We start from the raw sequence: 27702 nt of genomic DNA, 5'->3' as shown, positions 1-27702 counted from the left end.
AGCCTCTATCAGGCTGGGTCCCTATACAATTATGTAAAAAAAGAAATCCCCACCAATTCACAATGGACATATGGTGTGAGTGAGAAATAACTGTTATGATAAGTCACTGAGATGTGGGGGGTTTTGTTACCACCGCATAGTTTAGCTTACACCCTGATAAGGCTGACTGTTTTATCATTTGACAATTAAAACAGACGCACATATTACCAAATGACCCCTTCAGGCACAGTAATCTAATTGGGAACTATTCCCCTTCAAACACTATTTGCACACTAGGAAGCATATAAACATAAGATTATTTCATCAGCATAATTTATAATAATGAAAAAAACAGAAGCAACCCAAATGTCCATCAACAGAAAAGTTTATTCAGAAATTATGGGAATTTAGAACATTTACAGAGTGGAATATTATCCTAATATATAAAAAGCCAGGGGCCGTCATGACTGAAACAACCAGACAGACGACCAAACAGCAGGCTGCATGGGGTGACAAGGCCAGCAGGGGGGTTAGTGAGGGATGATCAAATGACTGAACAGCAGGCTGCGTGGGGTGACCAGGCCGGCAGGGCGAGCAGTTGGGGGTGACCAGGCTAGCAGGCAAAGGCAGTTAGGGGTGATCAGGCTGGCAGGGGGAGGTCAGTTAGGGGCAAACAGGCAGGCAGGCAGGTGAGCAATTAGGAGCCAGTGTTCCCAGATTGTGAGAAGGATGTCTGACTGCCTGTTTAGGCCCCGATCCCGAGGGGTCCTGGATTGAAGAGGGTGCAGGCTGGGCTGAGGGGATCCTCCCCCCGTACATGAATTTTGTGCACCGGGCCTCTAGTACAGAAATAAAAACCACATATAGCAAGCAACATAGACTCTCATTATAAAACTTAATACTGAGTGAAAAAAATTCACTCACAGAAGATCACACACAGTACAATAGCATTCTTATTCAGATCAAAACCTAGCACAACATAGTTACATGATAAAACATATTTAAGAAAATGATGATACATATTCTAGGACAGTGGATACCTGTTGAGGAGGCAATGAAACAGATGTAAAGAGAAACAAGTAGATGGGATTAGCCAAAGAATATATATGCATAACCCATTTAAACAGACAACACAACAGTGTGGTAATAGCAAGAGGAAAAGCGGGGGGAGGGGTAGAGGGATGGAGTGGAGTTGGGCAAAAGGGGGAAAAATGGGGACATCTGTAATAATATCAACAATAAAATAAAATCTAGCCCTGTCCAGTGTTTTCAGTGGTAAGAAGGGTCATGGATTTGATTCCCTGTCAAGGGCAAATACCTCGATTGCATGCTCCACCCTTAGCCCGTGTCAGGGTGTGTGTGGGTGGGAGGCAACCAATCGATGTTTCTTCCTCCCCCCCCCCCCTCTCTCCCTCTCTCCTCTCTCTCTCTCTCCCTCCCTCTTCCCTTCCTTCCACTCTCTAAAAATCAATGAAAGAATATCCTTGGGTGAGGGTAAATAAATAAATAAATAATAAAGTAAAACAAAAACAACAATGAGAACATAAGTAGAAACACTAGTACTGATTCTGCTACTTTTCATGAGTAGTAAGTTAATAAGTATTCAATTTATTATACATTATAATTTAGCAAATATTAAATAAAATGTATATAAAAATCCATTAAATTCCTAAGAACAAATTAAATACAACATAGTTGTTCAATGAATAAAAACTTCTCTACTATACAAATACCCTTTTTCATCAATTAAATTTTAAGAGAGTTTTATTTTACTTCACATTTGGAATTCTAATTTTAAAATGCAAACAAACAATCGTGCTCAATTATATGCCAAATTTGATTATTATAACACTTACGTCTAGGTTATGACCAACCTATCTAACACTCATTACAAGCTATCCTATATAATAAAACCGTAATATGCAAATCAATTGAACAGAGGAACGACCAGAAGAATGACCAGTCGCTATGATGCACCCTGACCACCATGGGGCAGACGCTCAACGCAGTTGCTGCTCCTGCATTGAGTGTCTGCCCCCCAAGAGGGAGGCAACTGGTAGTGGTGATTAGGGGGTGGCAAGCCAGCCAGCGGAGCCAGCCAGATAGCAAGGCCAGCCAGCTGGCAGCGCCAGGCCACCAGCCAAGGAGGGTGCCAGCAGGGGCCCCCTGGTCACCCTGCCCGCCGGTCGCCCCACAGATCAGTCCTGATCACTGGCTAGGCTTAGGGACCCTACCCTATATATTGGGAACAGTCTCTTAGATTTAAAAATTAAAACCTGACAAGGCTACTCCAACACTGAAAAAATAGGATGATGCAGCAATGACATGCATGGACTCTGGCTTGCACATTTTGTGGTCAGCCCTGATTCTGACACTTATAACTGTGTGACAAAGCCAATTACTTCTCTTTGCTTCAGTTTTTCCACCCATCAGATGAAGGAAATGGTTCTACTGCCTCAGAAGGATCATGTTATGTACTACTTTTTATAATCAGGGCAAAAAAATGTAGCTGCCCATACAATAGCAAGATGCCTTTCACCTGTATGAAAAGTATGGTCACTGCTGCACGCAGCGTCCCAGATTGCGAGAGGGATATCCAACTCCCTGAGGGTGCAGGCTGGGCTGAAGGACCCCACCCCCATGCACGGATTTAACCTTTTGCACTCGGATGTCGAGTGTGACTTGACACGGTTAGCATTAGAATAAAGGAATCGAGAAAAAAGCAAGCGAGTGCAAAGGGTTAAATTAAAAAACCTTTCCATTTACTCTTGGTTTTTCCTTTAAGAACACAACTGAATGAAAAAAGGAATAGCAAATTATTTTTCATAACTTGGTCATCGAGTTTTAAAAGACTTAAGTTTTTCAACATACTCAATTATTTTTAAAGGCATAGTGCAAAACAGGTTTTACAAGGTTTGTCTGTGAGAAAAGAAAGCTATTAACTTTCAATTCACTCAATGGTAGAAGTACATCCAATAACAGGCCTGGGAAACAGGACAAGAGTCTAGCTCTGAATGAAAATGCTAATTATAATTGAATCTTTTGACCTTATCTGAACATTCCACTGCTTTCCTGACTCTGCTTCTCTGAATACAATAATCTTTATGACCATCTCCTTCATATGTCAATAGATTTTTTGCTCTTTAAGTTCTACCACAATGGCTACCTCCTTCACCACAAAATTCCGATTCCCCACACAAAATGCAGTATTCCTACTACTAATCTTCTGCACTACTCTTTTTCACCTCTCCTAGAGCAGATATTGTTATGCCATCCTCATCTCTGGGGAGTAAACTATAAGCTATTCAAAGCAAGGATGGTGACTTACACAGCTTGGTATTTCTGGGACACCAATCAAAGTGGCTTCCCTACAGAGCATCCTATCTAATAAAGAGTGAATATGCTAATTGACCCTCACACCATCGCAAAGATGGTGGCGCCCACAGCCAATAAGGAGGGAATATGCTAATTGACTGCCCCGCCCTCAAAGGTGACAGCGCCCACAGCCAATAAGGAGGGAATATGCTAATTCACTGCCCCACCCTCAAAGATGGCAGGGCCCACAGCCACAAGATGGCAGCGCCCAGTCCCCTTAGCCCCGCCAGGCCCCGCGCGCCTGCCTCCGGAGTCCCCCAGTCCTCTCAGCCCCCCAGCTGCCCAGAGGCGCAGGCAAGCCTCGGATGGCAGCTGCCCACCTGCCCAGGGCCACCCGAGGCTCAGGTAACCAGGGCCAGCTGAGGCTTGCGCTGCCAGCAGTGGCAGCAGCAGAGGTGTGATGGGGTGTCACCTTCCCCTGATCGCCAGGTTGCCTCCCGCCCCTGAGTGCTCCCGGACTGTGAGAGGGGACAGGCTAGGCTGAGGGCCCCTCACTCCAGTGCATAAATTTTCATGCACTGGGCCTCTAATATTTAGGAAATAATTACATTAAATTTGCCTATACAGATCTTTAACATCATATAGAAGAGACTGTTGACCTAACAGGGTATCAAGCATTAAATATGCATTTTTAATGACGACCTATGGGAGTAATAACATTGACTAAATTTTCAGTGATTCATCCAAAGGGCAAAATCTTCAGCAATAAAATATCACTAATTCTTCAATGTTTGGATAAAAGTTAAGAAGCAATGGTTTCAAAATGGATGACTGAAATATACCTTGCAGCCTGGCCAAATTTTATTTTTTAAAATGATCAAGTACTATTAGTCTTCTTAGGACTAGAATGTATAATAGCAGAGGAGGATTAACCCTTTGCACTCGCTTGCTTTTTTCTCGATTCCTTTATTCTAATGCTAACCATGTCAAGTCACACTCGACATCCGAGTGCAACAGATTAAAACTGACATGGGCTATATACTCATAAGGAAAAACTAATATAAACTTATTAATGAAAAATGAACTTTTCACATAGCAGGGGAATAGCAAACATTTATTACTGCACACATCCAGTTTTACATGCTTCATTTCTAATCCCTGGAACTAGCAGATCAAATTTGCCAAACAAAAAAAGTTCACTTTAACAAAAGTTGGTTTCTTATTTTTCCTCTATATTCTCCACATCTTACCTTCTTCCCCATGCCCATTGCGGTGGGGGGTGGGGGGGGGAGGATGCGGGGGAGAGGGAATGGTAAAGAAAATATTTCCAAAAATCCATTTCTTCATCCAAATTTGCCTTCCTATCTTTTAACATTATCATATCATTTAAAAATCAGGAAATACATAGAATTTGGTAATGATACCCCTACCAACACTTGGAGTTTATAAATAAATCTGGCCAAAAAAGAATGTAACATTTCCCCCAAGCAATCTAGTTATTTTTATTTTACAAATCATATGAATAAAATAGTTAATATACCCAAGGAAAAGCAGCCAGTAAGTCCCCAGGTTTTCTATCAGCTGTACCACAGGTTTTCTCCAAAACGAAATATCTATCAGCTGTACCACAGGTTTTCTCCAAAACGACTAACATTTCAAGTTCAGAAATATGACTAGCTATAGTGATAAACTAAAAATGCTAATCCCACTGGTCTCTAAACACGAAGGGTATGGTACAATGGGATCAAAGTTTCAACCTAGAGTCTAACCTTCAATAAGCATGGACATAAAGGGTCACTTGTATTATATTACAAAACATATGCTCAAGATATCAAAAGCTGTTTCCTTGTAAGTAATAACTTATCTACAGCCTAAACTATAGCACTGAAATTCCAGTTTCTCTATTTTCTGTCCTGTAAGTAAGATGCATTACTACTGAAGCGAGGACCCACAGCCTCATTTGAGGCAATAGCATCGTTATTTTCCGCAACTCTACCAGCCAACAATGCCGACTGGTGGAGTACAACAGGAACTGAGTAAGACCTTAGATGAGTCAAAAACCATCCAGCCATTATTACAGAAATGGCTTAAAGTAAGCTCCTTCATGACGCTGGGAAACGTGCTAGTATTCTGTTTGCTTTAAACTTACTTTCCCACCAATCAGTGGTAGAACATGCATCTTTCCGGTCAAGCTGTCTTTCACAGATGATACTATTAGGCAGGTCCCACACAGGATGACTTGGCGTCTGGTCCATCGGTTCACTGGCAATTGCATTTTGCCTTTCCGGACATTATACATTCCTGAGAGCTGAATCCGTTCAGAGCTACAGGTGCTGTGAGGTTTTCCTGGAACAAGTGCAAACAAACAGTTTAGTCTTAAAAGAAATAAGCCTTCTTCTACTCATAAATTACTTGGACAACAGAGAATAATTATAGGGGGGAATCTAATTTGTAAGTGTGAGAATCTGAAATCTGAAGTTAGGCAATTATGGTAAGAACTACCACATCTCCTCAACATGTTCATTTCAATATTAGGTGAAGAAGAGCTCTTTCCTTAAAAGCCTAGGGCAGTGATGGCGAACCTATGACACACGTGTCAGCACTGACACGCGTAGCCATTTCTGATGACACGCGGCCGCTGAGGCGGCCGCATGCCAAGGATGAAACATTTGCGAAATAATGTTTTTTCCTCAAAGTGACACACTACCCGAGTTATGCTCAGTTTTTTGGCGAAGTTTGACACACCAAGCTCAAAAGGTTGCCCATCACTGGCCTAGGGAAAGACTCCTCTGCTGTAACTCAAGTTTTATTTTCTTCTATATCCTTCACAGTTTAATTTTACATTAAAAAAAAGAAGTGACTTCAGATTTTTATGAATGGCTAGAGTTAAAATATTACAGGCTAAAGATAAGAAAATAACATTCAAGATCTAGCATTTAATGAACTAATCAGCTTTAATGAAATTAACTCCCGATATTCTTCCTTCTACAGTTACTCAATGTATACAGGGTGGGGCAAAAGTAGGTTTACAGTTGTTCCTGTGGAAAATAATAAATAATAATCTATAATAATATGAGCATAATATGCTAATTAGCCCGGACGACCTTCAGGACGAAGCCAGGGCTGCAAAGGAAGAAGCCCGGGTCCCGGGTGCCTCCTGATGGCCAGAGGGAAGCCCAGGTCCCAGGTCCCAGGTGCCAGAGGGAAGCCGGTGCCAGCAGCTGGGGGAAGGAAAGCCTACTCTTGCACGAATTTCATGCCTCTAGTGAATATATAATGTCTAAGAGTACTGAAGCGCATGCTAAGAAATGAACAAGGGACACGTGTCCACAAACAGGACCCAAGCCAGAAATGTTATATTTATTTGGAGGTTTGCCTAGTTGCCAAGGGCTAGCAGAAGACACAAATTCAGGAGAAATTATATTCTTATGAATATTAAAATTAACATAAATACCAAGCATTTTTGATAGATGTCTAATAGCTACTGGAGAAGGAAGCAGGAAGAGCAGCAGCATCAAAAATAGTTATTGAGACGGTCCAAAGAGTAAACCCTCCCAACACATACCTCTGGGCAGAAATGTTATTAGCAAATAAAACCAGATCTGAATTTCGCTTTCTCTTTCTCCCAGTGTATCAGAATGTCTTATAAAATAAGTACTGCCTACTATGTAATTTTGCTGGAGCTGGGCCAGAGTGAAGTGTAACAGTGGTCCACTTACTTGAACCTGGCGCCCAGCAACAACCACACAACTAGCACTCTGGCGGACCTGAGAGCTCCTTGGCGTTGTTAGTCCACCAAATGCTAATGCTCCCACAAAGCAGCAGGAAGCCCAGGAGACTTCAAAATAGGTGTTAATTGCCAAAGGCTGCCAGTGAAGGATCAGACCACAGCCACTCACTTGTCCCACTTACACCCAGCGAGGAAGATGCCCAGGTTCCTATCTAAGGACTCCTTCCTATATACAGATGCTCTTCCTGTGGGGAAGAAGGGGAGACAAGAGATTCGGAGGAAAAGTGAAAGGTAAGTGCAAGACTCAAAACAATGGACAATTGGCAACTGGATTTCCAAATTCCAATTTCCATGATTAACATTCTCTAATAAGGGATCTGATCTAAATTACACACACACACACACACACACACACACACACACACACACACATACACACACGTAAAAAAGCCAGGTATTTTATTCAGCCATATCAAAGAGCAGCTTGTTAAACTGTCACATTGTGAGTAATAAGAGACTAAAGCAAAAGACAAAAGAAATGCATAAGGAACAACCCTTCAATTCTCCAACTCTGCAAAAATCCTAGAGAAAGCCCCAGAACAAAACCCCAGATAGAGTGAACTGAGGCTGGAAGGGATATATAGGAGAAAAGTAGAGAAACACCCACAGAGACAGGCTTTTTATTCCCCACTTAGAAAAATCCCCAAGAGGCCTGAATAGTCCTGGAGCCTAACGGTAAGATCAGTCTGTCCTTAGAAAGCCCTAAACATCCCAGTCTGAATCAAATCACTCTGGTTTGTTCTGACTGAATTTCAATATCCTTGTTGTCCGCTGACACCCTGGGTGTTCCAGATAGACACACTCTCCGAACTCTGAGGCTTGGTGTGTGTATAGCAACTGGGCTCTGGGGAACATGGAAATGAATGAGCAATATTTACCTGGGCAGTCTCCCAGGTACACCCTTCTTTGGGTCAGACTTCCTTACTCTATGACATAGGAATTACTTAAGCTTTCCCTACCAATTCTCAAACTTCTCAATTCAAAATAATTCCAATTGTCCTGTGCTCTAATAAATACTGACAACACCAAAGTGACCAATGCCTGACAATGTGAAGTTGGATCAGTTGTTGTAACTTGTATTTTAGAAATGTTAACTCTAATTCCCTACAGATTTAAGGCATTTCTTGCATGATCCAGGAGGAAAGACAGACAACAAAGGCAAGTATTTCAAACTGAGATAGAGACCTGACCACAACAGAAGGTGATTTAAAACATATACTTTCTCTTTCTTATTCAGTTGGCACATGGTAATTTGATTAGACTGGACATAGATATCCATAAAACCATTGCCAATAGTTTCCTTGTGCCAATTGTGACCTCTCCCTCCCCCTCCATCCCCACTGAGTGCCTTCCATGCTCAGGCAACCAATGATCTGCTTTCTGCTACTTTTTGTCCACACTGTTCAGTGTACCAGGAGTTTCCTCTTTATTTTATTTATTTATTTTATTTTTTTTGCTGAATTGCATTTCATTGTATGGATATATGGGTTTGTTTAACTATTCAGCTGTTGATGGACATTTGGAGTGTTTCCTCTTTTTTTGGCCCATTTTGACAGAACATTGTTGTACAAGTTCTTGTGTGGGCATATGCTTTTATTTCTCTTGGGTAAACACGAAGGATGGGGATGGCTGGGTTGTACCATTTTACATCCCCATCACTGGGGTAGGAGAGGTCCAGTTGCTCTGACTCCTTGTCAACATTTATAGAGTATACGTGGTGGTATCTCATTATAGATTTAACTAGCATTCCCCTAATCACTAATGATGCTGATCATCTTCTCAAAAGCTTATCTGAGACCTATATGCCTTCTTTGCTGGTGAGTAATTCAAATCTTTTGTCCAGTTTTAATTGAAATGAGTCCATCATATATTCTGAATATAAGTCCTTTGTCAGATACATGACTTGCAAATATTTCCCCCAGTCTGGCTTGCTTTTTCCATTTTTTAAACAGTACTTTGAGAAAGCAAAATTTCAATTTAATGAAGTCCATTAATGTATCTTTTATAATTAATGCTTTTTGTGTTGTATTTAAGAAAATACAACTTTGAAAAACTCAAGGTCACTAAGACTTTCTCCTGTGTTTCCTTCTAGAATTTTATAGTTTTAATTCTTACATTTAGGTCTATGATTAATTTTAAGTTATTTTTATACATAGCAAGCAATAACTATACTAGTAGGTTCCATTGTCTTTTTGTTTGTTTGTTTTTTGACAAGAGAGTATCTAAATTATTCTGGGACCATTTGTTGAAAAAAATCATGATTCCTATTGAAGTGCTTCAGCTCCTGTATCAAAACTGTACTGACCATAGTTGGCTGGGTCAAGTTCTGGATTATTTCTGTTCCACTCATCTATTTGTCTATCTTCACCTAATATTACATTAACTTGATTACTGCATCTTTATAGTCTTGAAATCAGATGGCATGAGTCCTCCTCTGTGAAGAACGGCTGTTTTACTTCTTCCATTGCAATCTGTGTGCCTTTTATTTCTTTTTCTTGCTTCACTGCACTAGCTAGAACATTCCTTCTATACAATATTGAACAAAAGTAGTGAAAGCAGACATCCTTTCCTTTTTCTAATTGTAATGGGGTAGCATTCAGCTTTTCGTCACTAAAAATACTATTACTTGTATGTTTTCCATAGGTGCCTTTTATCAAACTGAGGAAGTCCCTTCTATTCCTAATTTGATAAATTATTTTCTTTCTTAATCAGAAAGGGTCATTGAAATTATTCAAGTGCTACTTCTGCCATCTATTGAAATGATAGTGATCAACTTAATTGCCTCTTAAATGTTGAACTAGTCTTGCATTTCTGGGATAAAATGCACTTAGCCATGACATACTGTCATTTTTATACATGTTGGATTCAATTTCCTAAAACTTTTAAAATTATTACATTTATGTTCATGAGAGATTTCAGATTATACTTTTTTCATGTATTTTTCTGGCTTTGGTGTCAGAGTTAAGTATTCTTTTCTCTTTTCTGAAAGAGTTTGAATAAAATTACTATTATTTCTTCCTTTAACATAAAGATACATCAGTAAAGCCCTTTGGACCTGGAGTCTTGTTATAGTGTGTGTGTGTGTGTGTGTGTGTGTGTGTGTGTGTGAGAGAGAGAGAGAGAGAGAGAGAGACGGAGAGACAGAGACAGAGAGACAGAGAGACAGAGAGGAGGTTTTAACTATAATTTCAATTTCTTTACTAGAGTTAGGGCTATTCCATTATCTATTTCTTCTTGAGAAAGCTTTGGTAGTTTGACTTTCAAGAAGTTTGTCTACTTCACTTAAGATGCCACATAGTTGGCATTCACTTGTTTACAATATTTCCTTATTATTCTTTTCCTATCTATAGAATATATAGTGATGTCACCTCTATCACTCCTGATATTGGTAACCTGATTCTTCTATCTTTTCTTGGTCAGTCTGGTTAGAGGATTACCAATTTTATTGAGCTTCTCAAAAAACCGGTTTTTGGTTGCATTCTCTATTGTTTTTCTGTTCATAGTTTCATTTATTTCTGTGCTTATCCTTATTGCCTCTTTTACTAATTTTGGGATTAATTTACGTGTATTTTTTCTAGTTTCTTAAGGTGTAAACTGAGGTCACCAGTTTGAGGCTTTCCTTTTTTGCTAATATAGGCATTTAAGGGCTATATAAACTTCCTTCTAAGCCAGTGATGGCGAACCTATGACACGCGTGTCAGCACTGACACGCGTAGCCATTTCTGATGACATGCGGCCGCCGAGGATGAAATATTTGCTGCTCCTGAGGATGAAACATTTGCGAAATAATGTTTTTTTCCTCAAAGTGACACACTACCCGAGTTATGCTCAGTTTTTTGGCGAAGTTTGACACACCAAGCTCAAAAGGTTGCCCATCACTGTTCTAAGCACTGCTTTAGCTGTATATTCCACAAATTCTGATAAATTGTGGTTTCAGGTTCACTAACCCTTTGTTTTGCAGTTTGGAATATACTATTAATTCCACCCAGTGTACTTTTCATCTCCAGAAGTTCAATTGGGGTCTATGTGTGTCACACACATACACTTATATACACACAACAAAACATAATTATAAGTTATTTACATGTACTTTGTCAATTGGTGTCATTTCTGTGTCAGTTTCATTTCATTGAGTTTTGTCCTCATTATAGGTCCTATTTTCCTGCTTCTTTGCACACCTGGTAACTTTTGTTGGATGACTTTTATCTCTTTGAGAGCTGGCTATTTTTATATTTCTATAAATATTATGGAGTTTTATTCTGGGACACAGTTAAGTTAATTGGAAATAAGTCAGTTCTTATAAGGTTTGCTTTCTAAGACTGTTCATATAAGACCAGAGCAACCTTAAGTCTAGAGTTAACAGTCATATTAGCAAGTCCCCTGACACCCTGTAAATCAGCGGTCGCCAACCGGTAGTCCGTGGACCACTGGTGGTCCATGAAGTCCGAAAGGTTGGTGACCGCTGGTTTAAGGAAACCTTTGGAGCAGCGGTCGCCAACCGGTGGTACATGGACCACTGGTGATCCGTGAGGTCCGAAAGGTTGGCGACCGCTGCTGTAAATGATAACACTTCCTTCTGCGGCTGGTGGGAACATGAACTATTCCAGGCCCTGAGCTTCAAGGTTTGTCCGCTTTGCTCATTTTCAGTGGTTTTCTTCCCCCCAGTCTTGGGCAGTTGCCACACACACATTCTCTCTCTCTCTCTCTCTCTCTCTCTCTCTCTCTCTCTCTCTCTATCTGATCATGACTCAGATGGAGGCTCACTGAGGACCCCTTATCCACTCCAGGACCCTGTCTCTCTGAGCAGGTCTTTCCTCCCCAGCACACTGGTCTGTAAACTCAAGCTGCTTAGCCTCCATGGACTCCAGGCTCTGCTGCGTTCTCCCATCTGTTAGTTGGTGCTGCCTGGTGCTCCAAGACCAAAAGCTATTTCACATGTTTCATCTGATTTTTAATAGTTTTGGGTGAAATAGTATATGCAGTCCCTGTTACTCCATCTTGGATGAAATGAGATGGTATTATTTTTAATTTAACTCAGTTTCTAAAGCCTACTGTTCACTTATTTTTTTCTTTCAAAGTGCTGAATACCAATACATTACTATATTCAGAGAAGCTCCATAAGGCCAGTGGACTGGAAGAACTATTAGCCATTGTCCAGAAATGGTTCTAAACTGCAGCATTAACATAGTTCATCTTTTCCAATTATTGACTCTAGTGAGTATATAAGCAACTTCTAATCTGCTGCCTTACTTTACATTCAATCCTGAAATTAGCTCTCTACCCTTTTTCAAAGTAAAGACAGAACTTTGTGATAAGTCTTTCTCTCTACTTAGAGGTCCTTCTTGACTTCCATATTACAATCTAAATAGTTAAGGCTTCTGAACAAGTCACTTCTGGTCAAGTGTCACTGTATCACCTTTCCAAAAAAAAAATGTAAATAAAACAATAGTTCTGAGTTCATATATCTGTCTACCCTGCCACAAATAGGAGAACTTCATCCTGAATAGACATAACTAAGATAACTGGATTGGGCTACTCTGATGGAAAAATCCTGACTGACAATTCTAAATAAAATAGCCTTCTTTGTTGACTCAAGTGGGAGTAGGGCAGTTATTATAATAATTGCTTCTTCTGACACAGTGGTTCTAAAAGTGTGGTCCTAGGACCACTAGGACCAGAGTCACCTGGAAACTTATTAGAAATGGAAATTCTCAGGCCCCCACCCTAGAACTATTGACTCTGTCTCTCTGGGGGTACAGCCAGCAAACCTGTTTTAACAAGCCCTATATAAACAGAGGTCTGGATCAAAGAACAGAGAGTTCATTGTGAGGCTTAGACAAATTCCTCCATCTTTTAAAATAAGAGCCTGGATTTTATTCTTTTCTTTTTTCTTCTCTTTACCTTTCTTCTCTTCTGTGGCTTAAAGTCCTACACTTAACTATCATTCCACAAGATGAGAGAATTTTAACTTCTGAGGGGGGAAAAATAATAGAGTAAAGAAACCACTAATTTGGATATCACTAACTTAGAATTTTGACCAGAGCTTTTTTGTTTGTTTGGTTGTTGTTGTTGTTTTTTAAATATATTTTATTGATTTCTTACAGAGAGGAAGGGAGAGGGATAGAGAGTTAGAAACATCGATGAGAGAGAAACATCAATCATCTGCCTCCTGCACACCTCACAATGGGGATGTGCCCGCAACCAAGGTACATGCCCTTGACCGGAATAGAACCTGGGACCCTTCAGTCTGCAGACCGACGCTCTATCCACTGAGCCAAACCAGTTAGGGCGACCAGAAGCTTTTAAAACTGAAGTCTACTTCTGTCTTATCTATCAGCAGGAAATATTACTAACTAAATTAATAAACATGACTAGAAGAAGTGTTTATTTATGCAAGGGAAACTACAATGTGTTTCATTAACACCAATTAGTTCACATATGATGTACACAGAAGATGCTATCAGTATCATATGTCTATTGTGTTGATTCACAAATATTGACTGAGGCAAGGGAAGCAAGAATAATGGAAACAGAATGGTAACTTTCGAAAACAAAGGAAATATCACACAATAAATGCACTGCCTCAGTGCCCTAAGCCAGCATTTCCACTACTCTTTTATTGGGCATTTTTAATATTCCCTAAGGCAACTCAACTTCCAGCCACACTGCCTGCCTAGGCTGTCCAAGTGTTCTCCCGAGGTGCCCTATTATTTTTGTTAGTACTCTGGTTATAAAGATGCATGAAGTTAGAATCCTGCCCTTTCCCAACTCCATTTTCTCATAAACCTTTTTCAGAATTCTCAGCAACATACATACAATAGCAGAAACACCTGTTTTAACTAAAGGACCATTGAAAAAAACAGAAATAAGTACTAATTTGGTTGCTGCCAATTGCATGTCTTTGCTAAATACATCCTAGCGTCTACTATTGCAGTAGTTTAAAAACAGGTCCACAAATTTCTTTAAATTCTTCCCTTCAAAAGGTGGAGCCTAATGTGACTCTCTGGCATGTGGACTGTACTGAGTGACTTGCTTCTAATGAGCACAATGTGGCAGACTGGAAGGCTGCCTGGGACTTCTGAAGCCAGGTAGGAAAGGGCATATATATAGCTTCCTCTTTGCTCTCTCTAGGATCACTCCCTCTGGGGAAGCCAGCTGCTATGTGATCAGAACATTCTGGGAACCCTAAGAAAAGGCCAACAAGGTGAGGAACTGAATCTGAAAACAGCCAGCAAGGAACTGAGTCCTCTTTTAGCAGCCACGTGAGCAAGCCATACTAGTATACATGCAGATCCTCCAGCCCTTGCCAAGCCCAGAGAGCTTGGCTTCCAGGACTTCATGACAGTCTCCAGCCAGAACTACCCAGCTAAGCCTACTCCTGAATTCCTGACTTAGAGAAACTGTAAGATAATAAATGTGTGGCTTTAAGCCACAAAGGTTTGATGCAATAACTAACACAACTTGATTTCACTTAGTTCTACTTATCTGAACATATTAAAATAATATGTTCCTAAAATAATCTATGAAAGTATTTACAAGGCTTTGTATAAACTGATGAAGGTCTACTGTAATACAAAATAGTCAAAAACAATAATATGAACAGCACATTAAGCAATCATAATTTCCAAAACTTTAAAGAATGAAAATATTCATGATATGGCACCAAAAACTAAGAAAGCTTGATCACTACATAAACATTAATGAAAGAATTTACCAGGCCCCTGGAGCTGAAAATTGTCAAGAATGAGTGAAAATACTCAACTCTCACCTCACCTTACCAGCTTAGGCTGATAAAACTCTAAAGCATGTTTCTTATTGCATATAAATCCTTAAATCCTTCTTGACTACCTCCAGCGACAGATTGAATTAAATGACTGGCCGAGGGTCACTTGAAGAGCTGGCAGAAGGATTTAAACGGCCCCATAACAAGGTCTACAGACCTGAGCACTGAACTGGCACCTGGGAATCTTGTCTGGGAGCTGAAAGGCTGAACGAGCTCAGCAAGGCGTGCTGGCAGGAGCTTTGAAACAGATTTCAGACTAGTCACTTTTAGCTAATGGAAATGACAGCCAGCTGCTAAATAGATTTGGGGAGGGTTAATTTATGCGTCAGATCAAAAAATATATAGTCAACTGCCCAGTAAATCTTGCTTCTTATTGACAGCTACTCAATTTGATCAGGTTTATTTATATCTCTCAAATTACTGTACGCCTGAGAAATGTCATGCCCTGAACCTTTCTCTAATCTCTAAATTCTTGAATACATACCACTAGAGCTTATAATATTAATTAAAGCAGTACCTGGAAAATGTGAGCTACCCCTTCATGCTCTTACAGATTCTGTAAACACAGGCCAAAGTAATTTAAAAGGGGGGTAAAATCAACCAAAGCAATATACTATCGCTAATAGTTTTAGCAATAAAACTATTGCTAATGTAACTAATAGAAACTACAGTAAAATTAGCCATGAACTCAACAAATCTGAAAAATCACAGTAGTGAAGATGATTACCATGGCTGGACATTGCGTGTTACTATATAGCAAACCATAATAAATTAAAATGCTTAAAGGAAATGCAGAATGAAGATAAGTTACAGCAGATAGCCTCAAACTTTAGCATGCACCAAAATCACCTGGAAGGCTTGCTAAAGACAGACTGCAGGCTCCACTCCCCGCTCCCCCAAAAGTTTCTGATTCAGTAATTCTTGGAAGGGGCCTGAGATTTTGCTGATGTTGCAGGTCTGAGGAGCACAATTTGATACCCACTCAGGTACAGTATTAGATTAACATGTCTTTTTGACCTGATGGACTATCAGTATTTGGTTGATTAACCTTGACCAAAGAAGCAAGTGAATCAAGTTGGGGAGAAGATCAGAGAGGCAACTGGGAATGAACCTTAGAGCAAGCAGATGCTACCTTTTTTATTTTCCCTTCCCTTATCTCCTGTCCTCATGAGGAACTAAATTCGCTTCTCAGACATCTTTAAAGAACCCCCCCCCCCACACACACACACACACACACACACACTCCATCATCGAAATAAGTTTTTAGTTGTCTATCTGGTGCTCACGTTTCTTCTTGGGATGTGTATTTAGAGAAGCTATTTTTTTTCGAATGTGGGTTTCATTATAATTTTGCATTCATGGACACCATAACCACTCCGCTTTATGAGCTCCTTCAGGTCAGTTCTAGGAGCAATATATAGTTAGCTGGTGTGGCCTCCCCTTCTTAACTTCATATTTGGCAAAGAAAACAAGTTTGAAAAATTTCATCAAGTCCTTCACTGGTCAGTTCACTGTTTTCGCCATCTATGACATCCCAGAAATGATAGTCTTGTTTCTCCTGTGCATAACTTCAGACCATACTTTAAGAGTATTTTCACCATCCTCTTGAATTTTCTTTCTCATTTGATGAGCAAATTTTTCCTTGGCTAGAAAAATCACTGAAAGAGTTTCACTAACTTTTTGTTGTTATTTCCGTTATAATGGATGGTAGACTTCTTCAGATCCATACGTTTGTTAAACTTCAGCCTTATTCAACATTCTTAAATTACCTACAACTTCTATTTTCTGGCTAAAAACCATCACTTCGGTAGACTTCAGAATTTTCTTCACCTGCTTGCCCAGCTGGCTTTATTTTGTGACACTTCTCCACAAAGAATACTGTTAAAGGCACAAGCATTAAAGCGTACAACACCAGGAATGAGGGGTAATAGCTGAACTTGTCTGAAATAATGACGCTGGGCCGCAGGCCTCAGGAATGACTAAATCTTAAATCTGAGAATGCCTAAGGTCCAGTGTACCCCTATTTACTCTGACTACTCTCAAAATAACATATGTACTACCTCCTTTAGATGAAAATTGCGACTTGTGTCAGAGGTGATGCACACCGCTGTGGGTGTGAAAATCAGGATGATGAAACTAGACAGCTCCAAAGCTCCAGCTGGGTCAAGTTTCCACTATGAGATGCTTTCATTAGGAGTGTTGTGATGTCCAGCCAGGTACACACACCATCATAAATAGGAAAATTAAAATTCTAAAGTCAAGCATGAATGAGTTTTGGATAAACCACAACACTATCTCTATCGTAAAACATAGTAAAACAAGCAAATAAAAACAAAACAACAGACAACTACATTTCATTTTCCTTTGCTGTGAAGAACACTTGAGCCAAGATGACTTGAAAAGGTGACAATGTCCACACAATTACACAGGACACAATCTGATTCAAAATTCTTTTCCAAAGCAGTTCTCTCTTTAAGATGGGGTTAGAGTTTACTTTCCCCTTCAGAATACATATCTATAATGTTTAGTTTGACTTTTACAAAATAAGAACAAAGATTTCAAGAGCAAAACAATTTCCTAAAAACGTTATTTTCTTCTTGTCTCTACTGCATTAGATAATATTCTGTTGACAACCCTGTTCCCTATGAGACTGATTCCATTAAGGAGGGTTGAGTCGAGATTCAAAATTCTAAAACTGACCTAAAGAACTATCTTGTACAACCATCACCTCAGAAACATCTACAATTCATCCATTCCAAACGGATGCTATCTCTCAATTTATTAGGAATCTCTAAAAACATTACAAAACCTCCCATTATTAGCCCATTCTTTTGATGTACCTATAGGAAATTTTAGGATCTTCATTTCAAACATTCTCAGAAGCACACACAAAATCCTCAAAGTTCTCACTTAAATTATTTTCAATTATTTTAAATAATTATTATTCAAAGATTAAAGGGAAAAGGAATAAACAACAGAATAACCATAATCCTGCTTTTTTGGTAGTATTATACACATTTTGATGAATTTTTTTCAATTTATAAATAATTTACATACTTGTTTTAATCATGACATGCACACCACTTTATATCCTGCTTTATCCTCTCCAAATTACATCATACACATTTTTCCAAGCTGTCAGTCTTTTAAGCTTAAAGATTTGAAAAATACTACATAAGCTATCATTTGTTTACCCATTTCCTCATTATTGACAATTATTTCTGAATTCTCATTCTATAAATTGCTAAACCAAAGTGCATGACTTTTTTTAAACAACTCCTGATCCCTTTAATATCACCAATTCTTTCTAGTAGTTCTAAATCAGTTAAATTAAATAAGCAAAAATACGCATGCTTCTACTACTGAATATTTTCCCCAGAAAAAGAGTAACTTTTCCAGACATCCTAAGAACATATGAAAGAAGAAAATAGCACAATAAGCTATATTAGTAATAAAAATTAACCCACATCCTCAACCCATGATGAAAATAGGTTTCAAATTGTTGATACCAGTATGTGTTTGAATAAGACATGTGAAATCACTACTTTTTAAAGACCAATTAAAAGAAAATAGACTAAAAAAGTAAAAGAGGAAAAAAATTATAATTTTTCTGGTGAAAACCTTGGTATTAGTGCACAGATTACTGCACATTCTAATTTTATCCAGTATTCTATATTGTTTTTCCTCTCTGCTCCCCCTCAAAAAAAAAAAAAAAAAAAAAAAAGGAACATTAGTCCCTAACTGATTGTAACTATAAGGAGTAGCAAAACACTTAGCAATGGATTTTTTTTAAAATTCCAAACAAGTACAGTGAAAATAGCTATAACTGACTATCATGGATTTTACAGTGTTTGCTACCATAAAAACGTATTTAATTAGTCTTTCAGATCTAGGATACGGATGTAAGTCCTTGGTGACCTGATGCTGGGCATTTCTCACAGATACCACACTGGCAGCCAGTTTTCAAGAAGACTGATTCTGCGCAGGGGTTGGAAAAGCAGAGTGGCTCTGAGAGTAGCAGATAATCCATCTTTTACTGAAAATTAGTCTTAGAATCCTAAACTATCTGTATTAGCTGCCTATGTCTACCATAACAAACTACCACAAATTGAGTAGCTTAACGCAACAGAAATTTATTTGCTCACAGTTCTGGAGTGTAGAAGTCTGAAATCAAGGTGTCAGTAAGCTGGTTCCTTCTGGAGGTTCTGAGGAGAGGCACACTGTCCCAGGCCTCTCTCCTAGCTTTTGGTGGTTGTAAGCAATCCTTCATATTCTCTGGCTTGCGGCAGCATGCTTAGAATCTTTGCCTGTCTTCACATTGCCTTCTTCTCTATGTGTATCTCTTTGTATCTTATAAGGATCTGATCTTAACTAATTACATCTGCAAAGACCCTAAGTTCACATTCTGAAGTTCAAGGTGGATAAGAATTTTTGGGATGACACCTAATGTTGACTATTAATCTCTTATCTAAACAAGTCTAATTTTATTTTATTTAATAATTGAATATTTACAGTACTACCTTTCTTCAGTATTATCATAATGTATGTTCAATACAATGCAGTGAGTATGTTAAGTTTACAATAAAAGTTACTAGTACTTAATCATGAAATATCACCATAACAAGATCAAGCAATTCTTGCTAGCACAGCTCTACAAAGATTGCTAGGTACAATACGACATTTTGACTTTAAATGTTAAAGGCCAATGCCCTGGCAGACAAAAGTATCATGTCTCCAAGCACTATATCTGAAAATTCAAACTACTAAAGATACATGAAGCATTCTGTGATTTTTGTTGGTAGTAGGGTGATGACTTGGCTCAAATCCAATAATCAGAACATTAGTAGACTAACCCAGTGTTAGCACTTCACTTCTAAGTTAAATAAACCTCAGTGTTTACTTAACTGTCTTCAAGAGAAGCTCTTAACACTTGAAGAGGACTGAAAAACTATGAAGATTAACCCTGCAGACTATCACAGTATTACATATTTTTCTAGACAATTTTACATATTTTTCCTACCTACTCACAACTCCAAATAAAGCTAGCATCCATCAATTAAATAGACCAGTGGATGAAGAATCAAAATGCCAACACATTTAACAAACAATTTTCACAATATTTGTAAAACACTAAATAGAACATACTTATTTAGCATACAGAGTCACTAGTATTAACCTTTCCATCTTTTGTTAGTTTGAAGAGCAAAAATCATGCTATTCTTCTTCGTATTCTCAGAGGACCTAGACCAATGACAAACAAACAGCAGGCATTCAATAAAGTCTAAATAAATTAACTGAAATAACTGGAGATAAGAAAATATAAACCACTTACAGGGATGAGAAAATTTCAATTTATATATGGTATTTTCTAATAGTAAGCTGGATATTTTTAAAAAGTCCTCAATAACCTAAGATATAAAGGCAATATAAGCTGAAGAAGAACAGTTTAGCCAATAGACTTTTTAGAAATAAGTATGGATGTACAACCAATCAAGTCTAGTACATAACTTGTCATCATACACACAAAATATTAAATTTAAAACTTTTTGTATTTTTATGAGCAAAGAAAAACTAGATATGAATTCAAATTATATACTACAGTGATAAAAAACAAGCATAAAACTTTCTAAGAGACTATAAATAAAACAAAATCCATCCATTTCTCTTTTTTCCCCATCATCTTATGATGATGAATACCATAAACCCTTTCATTCTCTACATTTATCACTATTATTGATGACAAACTCCTTTAGGGTGGCATTCTTAACTTTTTCATTCACTCAGCTCCTGTTTATCAGCATCTACTTATCTGCATCTGGGCTTGCAGGTTAAACTGGAGAGGAGACTTCTCCAGCACTGACCAGAGGACAAAATGTTGCTCACCTCTGAAAGTGAAAGCACGCTAGAGCCGTCCTAGAGCATTACCTCACACATGGGACTCTCTCTTCCTCCCACAGAGCAGAAACAGAATTCTGAAATACACTGCTGAATCAATGATTTCTAAATGCTCACCTCAGAATAATCCACAGATACAAATGTCTTAGTCCTATTTTAGTTTATAAACTATGTGAGTACAACCATGGCATCTTCTTGTTTATGCTTCCACCCCAGAAATCACAAGCCTTACAACAAAAGCTTAATACATACAACTGATATTGACTTAAAATTTTAACCTTACCCCTTAATTTTAGGTCCTCGAGTTTTAGAGTAAATAGAATAACCAGTAGGAAATATAATTTCCTAGACAAACTAAGATTATTATAATTAATAAGGACTCTCCTTGACCATCACTATCTCTTATATTTTGCCAGTTACTGTTACAAAGATGTGAGTTTCCTTTTCATATGATAACAAAGGAAATAATTTTATGGTTGCATACTATAATAATTCCTAAAGATTATTAACTTAAAGAATGCCTAATTAATATACTCATCTTGCACTAAACCAGAAGATTTCATTATGAAAGAGAGAATGATTTTATTATGAAAAAAGGATTTTAAACTAAACGCTAATAACTTTTGGGTAAATAACATACTGATTTAAACTAATTCCCGATGAAATGAGTGTTCACTTCAAGGTTTTTATTACTTGGAGTTTCCTCATAGAGCTTCTATCTTTGTCTTATCTCCTGTAGACAACACTTCAGCTCACATAATCCCAAACAAATTTATAGGGAAAATAAAAATATACTTAAGAGCTTTAGAGTTAAAGAACATAATCTCATACTAAGATCTGAAGGGCAAAGCTCTGTTTAGATAAATAAGAAATTATGAATTTCAAAACAGATGTTAAGCTAATCCTTATAGATATCATTTCAACATTGTAAACAACATTTAGATAGTCCAACTACAGACAGAAGTAGTAAATACAAAATACACTGACAAATAGTTATCATCTTTTTATTGCCCTACAAAATATCTGCCTTGGAAATATTATCTTTTGGAAGAAAGGAGTTTTCTCAAAATTATACAACCAATACAAATGACCCCTTCCCCCAAAGAATCAACTAACCAAATTAAGAGGATATTCTGAAAGTATAATATACTTTCACCTGTCCCACTGCTAAAACCATTTTTATACCTTACTAGAGGCCCAATGCATTAAATTCATGCATGTCTAGGGTCCCTAGGCCTGGCCGGTGATCAGAGCTGATCTGTGGGGCAACCAGCGGGGCAATCGGGGGGTCCCCTGCTGGCACCCGCGTTGGCCAGCCTGGCGCCACCTGCTCGCCGGCCCAACCCCCCGTCACTGCCGCTGGTCGCCTCCCTCAGTCACCTCCCTCTGTAGGGCGACCAGCGGGGCAATTGGGGGGCCCCGGCTGGCACCCACCTTGACTGGCCTGGGGCCTGCAGGCTGAGGGCAGCTCCTGCATTAGTGTCTACCTCCTGGTAGTCAGTGGGCATCACAGCAATTAGTCATTCGGTCGATTTGCATATTAGGCTTTTATTATATAGGATGCTTAAAAATGGGGAAAGCAGGAGAAATGAAAAAAGTATCTATAATAATAAAAGGGTAATATGCTAATTAGACCAGCCATCATTCTGGACATCCTTCCTGATGAAGCTGGGCCGGAGGGAAGCCAGCCTGAGTCCCAGGTGCCTGCGGGCAGCCCGAGGGAAGCCAGCCTGGGTCCTGGGTGCCTGCCGGCAGCCAGAGGAGGGAAGCAGCCCAGGTCCCAGGTGCTAGAGGGAAGCCAGTGCTGGCAGCTGGAGGAAGGAAAGGCTACTCTTGCACGAATTTTCGTGCATCGGGCCTCTAGTAACTAATAATGCTAGAAAGAAATAACATAGAAGCAATAACTTTCTTTCTGAATCTATCAATAAATCCTTTTGGAATCACTATGAGAAACCAGTCTAAAAGGAAAAAATAGGAAGGAGTCAGGTAATAGAAATTACTACTTTTCCTGATAGACTTAGATAATTTTATCTACCAACTAGAGGACCGATACACGAAATTCGTGCATGGGGGACCGGGGGGCGGGGGTCCCTCAGCCCGGCCTGCCCCTTCTCACAGTCCGGGAGCCCTCAGGAGATGTCCTATTGACAGCTGCAGTCTGGCCTCCCTCTGCGGGAGGCGACCAGCCAATCAGGGGAAGGCATCACCCCCATTACCCCCTCGGGTAATGGGGGTGATGCTTTCGGGTGCGCTCACAGCTGCCGCCATGTGGGGAGTACAGGCCGCCCTCCGCTGGGCCCCGCCTTCCCCACCCCTGTCCCCGACGCTGCAAGTCCCTGCCCATGCCTGCTGTGCATGCAGCCTGCTGATCAGTCGTTACATGATGGTGTCCTGACCAATTTGCATATTACCCTATTATTAGATAGACTCTCCATTCTTCCATGCATGCATAAACAGACCCAAGGATGGCCTCAAAGGTAGAGGATATTTCTTGTGTTTAATAAAAAGACATGACTGCTGAGGGGAGAGACACTATGTGAAACTCTTGAGCTTAAGTTTGTGCATTGTTTTCTCCGCAGATGGATGAAGGGAAGAGGATGGGCAGGCAGAAAAACCAGTTCATTGGCAACTTAGGATACTATAAACTAGCAGAAATAGAACAACCATTATTTCTATTAAGAAAGACTTTAAAGTCATTATTTGCAGAAGAGACTGAAGTAGATAAAACTTTGTTTAAAATGAATTCTGGCTATACATATGAATGGAGGAGGGGGAAGGAATCTTAACCTCTACCTCGCACCATAAGTAGACATTAACATTGGAGACTATCTCTATGACCTTAACACAGGCAAACATTTCTTACATAGGACACAAAAAGGAGTCATCATAAGGAAAAGGTGGACATATTAGAATGCATCTAAACTCAGAATGTCTGCCATCAAAAGACACCATTAAGAAAGTGAAAAAAACACCCCTGGCCAGTGTGGTTCAGTGCTTAGAGCATGAGCCCATGCACCAAAGGTTCGAGGGTTTGATTCCAGATCAAGGAAATACACCTGGGTTGCAGGTTCTATTCCCCAGCCTCGTTTGGGACAAATGAGGGAGGCAACCAATAGATGTGCCTCTCTCACAAGGATGTTTCTTTCTTTCTCTCTCCTTTCCCCTCACTGCCTTCCACTCTCTCTAGAAATCAATAGAAAATATATCCTCTGGTGAGGATTAACAAGACAAACAAACAAAAACAAAAAACAAAAAAAAGAAAAAATAAATAAAAGCGAGAGAAAGAAGAGCAAAACACAGAATGAAAAAACAACAACACTGTAATGTAGCTAACTAGCCAAGGGCTCATATTTAGAATACATAAAAAGAACTTCTATAAATTACTAAAAAAAATTTTTTTAAGACAACCAAATAAATAAAATGACACACCCCACCTTCCTCTCTCATACACACAAATATCTACCTACCCAATCAACATATGAAAAGTGCTCAACCTTAGTTCTAGGGAAATACAAATTAAAATCACAATGAGATCACACTATACACTAACCAGAATGGCTGAACTTAAGACCAATAACAAGTGTTGGCAAAGATGTGGAAAAACACAAACTCTTTTACATTGCTGGTAGAAATATAAACTGGAACAGCCTCTATGAAACTGTTGGCAAGATCTACTAACGTTGAAATATGAATACACTAGGATTCACCCATTCCATTCCTAGAGATTTACCCAGTAAAAATATACATGAAAATGCACTAAAAGATGCACAAAAATGTTCATGGCAGCATTAACTGTAATTAGAAGAAAATGGAAACAACACAACTTGATTTAGAAAACTAATGATGAGCAGACAAATGTTTAAATGAAAATTTCTAGTATACAAAGTGTTAACAGCAATATGAACCCTTAGTATATTCAGAGAGCATACTCTTCCAGATGGAAACATTTTGACAATATTTTAAATCATTTTAGAGTTTTAAAGCATAAAATAAATAAATATAAGTGTTTAAGGCACAGGCAGTATGCATTCTCCATTCTCCAGCCTATTCTGCAAATTCATCTTCTGCCACTCACCTTGTATCCAATCTTCACTGCGCTTCTCCACACTTAGATCTTTTCCACGCTTGCCCTACCTTCAATCCCTGCCTGAAATGGCTTTTCGGAACTCCTATTACAATCCAGTTTTTCACTTGGATTCTACAGAACTGGACTCTCCCTGACCCAAAAGGCATAATTAGTAGGTTTCCACATAGTTCATACTCCTTAAACAACTTCAGAAGTTCTCATTTGTCTGCCTAAGTTCCCCCTACAGAGGGCATTGTCTCGGATATTCATTTATACATTCCCATGCAATGGCACACAGTAGAAATACGGGTGAAAACATTCACAGGTGCATTTTTTTTAAAGTTACAGAACGAGACAAAATTACTTTCAATTAAACCAGCCTTTCAGTACTAATTTTATCCAATATATTGAATCCTAATTAGAACATTAAAAATAGTTACTTGAATTCAGCTGCATTTTTGTAGTCAGTGTCTTGCTACTCTTTCCACCTATTTAAGTCAGCTGTATGATGTTCTAGAGCAGTGGTCGGCAAACCGCGGCTCGCGAGCCACATGCGGCTCTTTGGCCCCTTGAGTGTGGCTCGGCGTTAGAACCACTTCTTCAAAATAGACTCGCCCAGGCCGAAAACTGACTTCTGTGCATGGGCCACGAAGTTTCAATCGCACTGTAATGTGCGCGCCCGCACGTGGTATTTTGTGGAAGAGCCACACTCAAGGGGCCAAAGAGCCGCAAGTGCCTTGCGAGCCGCGGTTTGCCGACCGCTGTTTTAGAGCCACAAATACTGTAACTGCAATGCTAAGAACAGTTTCAATCACCCAAATTAGTAAAGGTGGATCCTATTTGGGAGCCAGTTAATTCCCACTTGCTCAGACTCCACTCTTCTTGCCTTCTATGTGATTTAACCTGCCCCCTCCCCCAATGTGCCCGTCCAAGGAGACTTGGGGTCTGCTTTCATTTGCTCTCTGGGTGAGCTCAGCTGCTGAGATTCAGCTCCACAGTCCAGCAGACTCACCACTCTAGGTCTCTGGGCACGAAGTCCTCCACACCCTCCCCTAGCCAGTAGTGAGTTTGCTATACTTTTCTCTGGGCCTCTCTTCCCATCAACAACTGGAGGAACAGGTAGCCCACATCCTTGCCTCCTGCTCAATCCCCCAGCCCTTCCTTGCCTCTAAATGCTAGCCCCCACTCTGGCAAACAAGGAAGGGGAATGAGGGAAAGGGAAGGTGAAAAGGAAAAAAAAAGAAGGGAGAGAGAGGAAATAAAAATATATAGGGCACAAACATAAAGCAAAACAACACACAAAATAGCGTTCCTGGGGACTAGGAATGATAGCCTCAGTATACACGTGTGAGTGTGAAAGTAAATAGAAAAGAGGGAATATGGGAAAAGTCAAGAAATAGGTGAGAAAATGTGTTAAAATGCTGAAAGAAGGTAAATGCCTAAGACTTGGTAAGAATGGAAAATACAGACATAAAAATGAAGGGAATGTCCCCATCGCTTAGTGGTGAAGAGTGTGGGCTGTGGGGTCAAGACTGTCCAAACCTCGGCTCTGTCCTTAGGAACTGGGCAACTCTGAGCAGGTTCCTCCAACAAGTCTCTACCAATAGAATTTTTATTGTTCTGCTTTGTTTTAATGTTTTGTCAATGCTGTATTCATGGCACCTAAAACAATGGCTGGCACATACTATAAACTCAAAACTGCATAAAATGAATGCAGTTTATTTACCTCTCTGGGACTCAATTTCCTTAACTATAAAAGGAAGATTACATCAAACCAGATTGTTGTGAGAATGAAATGGAACACATGTAAAGCATGTAGAACAATGCCAGGCAGCCCAGAAAACATTCGATAAAGTGAGCTTTTTATTAGACAGCAAGCTACAGTCAAACCTTGTTTCTCGAACGTCTCCCATTTCGAACAATTCGGTTCTCGCCCAAGTTGTTCACAGACAACCAAAACTTCAGTTTTTGACCTGACAACCCTTTCATGCTGAGGTATCAAAAAGTTTCTAGCAGGCAACAAGCAAAGGAGAGAATGCTTTTGTTGCTGGTGATTAGCACAATTTTAAAACATAAAGAGGCCATTAAGAGTGCTAATGTTGATAAGGGTGTGAAAGTGCTCACAAAACAACAATCACAGACAATTGAATAGGTAGAAAAACTGTTGATTGGATAAAGATAAAGCAGTTAGCCAGGGAAAGCATTTCAGAGGCAGTGATATATGAAAAATTCCTTTAAGGCTAGTAGAGGGTGGTTCAATAAATTCAAGAAAATAAGTGTTTATTTATAAATTAAACAGTACATTAGACATGTGCAGCATATAAGAAAGGTTGAAATCATTTGGGGGTCTGGGACAGATTAATTCAATTTACATTATTTCTAATGGGAAAAAATGATTCAGTTTTCGAACAAATTGCTTCTCGAACAGCCTTCTGGAACGAATTAAGTTCGAGAAATGAGGTTCCCTGTATACTAACTAAAGACATATGAGCACATCCACAGAAAAGTACTCCTCTCATCAGTCTGCTCTAATAAGCAAAATTAGCAATAACAAAAATTTTAAGTAATTTATTTTATAAGGTATAGTGCTGTCAATTTTTAAAATCAGGATATAAAACTTACATAACTATTTTGATCACCATTGATACAAACAGTAGAACTTCATTTCACTAATTGTTTTAGAAAAATAAGAGCTTAGGCTCATTCAGCAGTTTTACAACAAACTGCACAAGTCAGCTGACTCCAGAGACCTGGGATCCCATTTTTAAAATAAACATTGGCACACTCAACCAAGTAGCTAATACTAACTTATCCAAGTACTATATAATTACTTTTGACACATCTGTCTCACTTGTCCAAATGAGTAATTTTGGT

The 27702-nt window shown here is 39.2% G+C and overlaps 1 protein-coding gene across 1 annotated transcript in view; it reads right to left on the bottom strand.

Moving 5' to 3' along the window:
- The window catches only part of PHLPP1 (PH domain and leucine rich repeat protein phosphatase 1), a 196885-nt gene that overhangs the window by 96138 nt on the left and 73045 nt on the right, over positions 1 to 27702 (bottom strand). Inside the window, exon 2 of the mRNA XM_028139399.2 lies at positions 5444 to 5640. Coding sequence (XP_027995200.2) covers positions 5444 to 5640 — 197 coding nt within the window. The remainder of the gene's footprint in view (positions 1 to 5443; positions 5641 to 27702) is intronic.

Source organism: Eptesicus fuscus, chromosome 12 (assembly GCF_027574615.1).
Source record: "Eptesicus fuscus isolate TK198812 chromosome 12, DD_ASM_mEF_20220401, whole genome shotgun sequence".
NCBI classification, from domain to species: domain Eukaryota; kingdom Metazoa; phylum Chordata; class Mammalia; order Chiroptera; family Vespertilionidae; genus Eptesicus; species Eptesicus fuscus.
The sequence above is the reverse complement of the archived record's forward strand: the minus strand, read 5'-3'. Positions and strand labels throughout refer to the sequence as shown.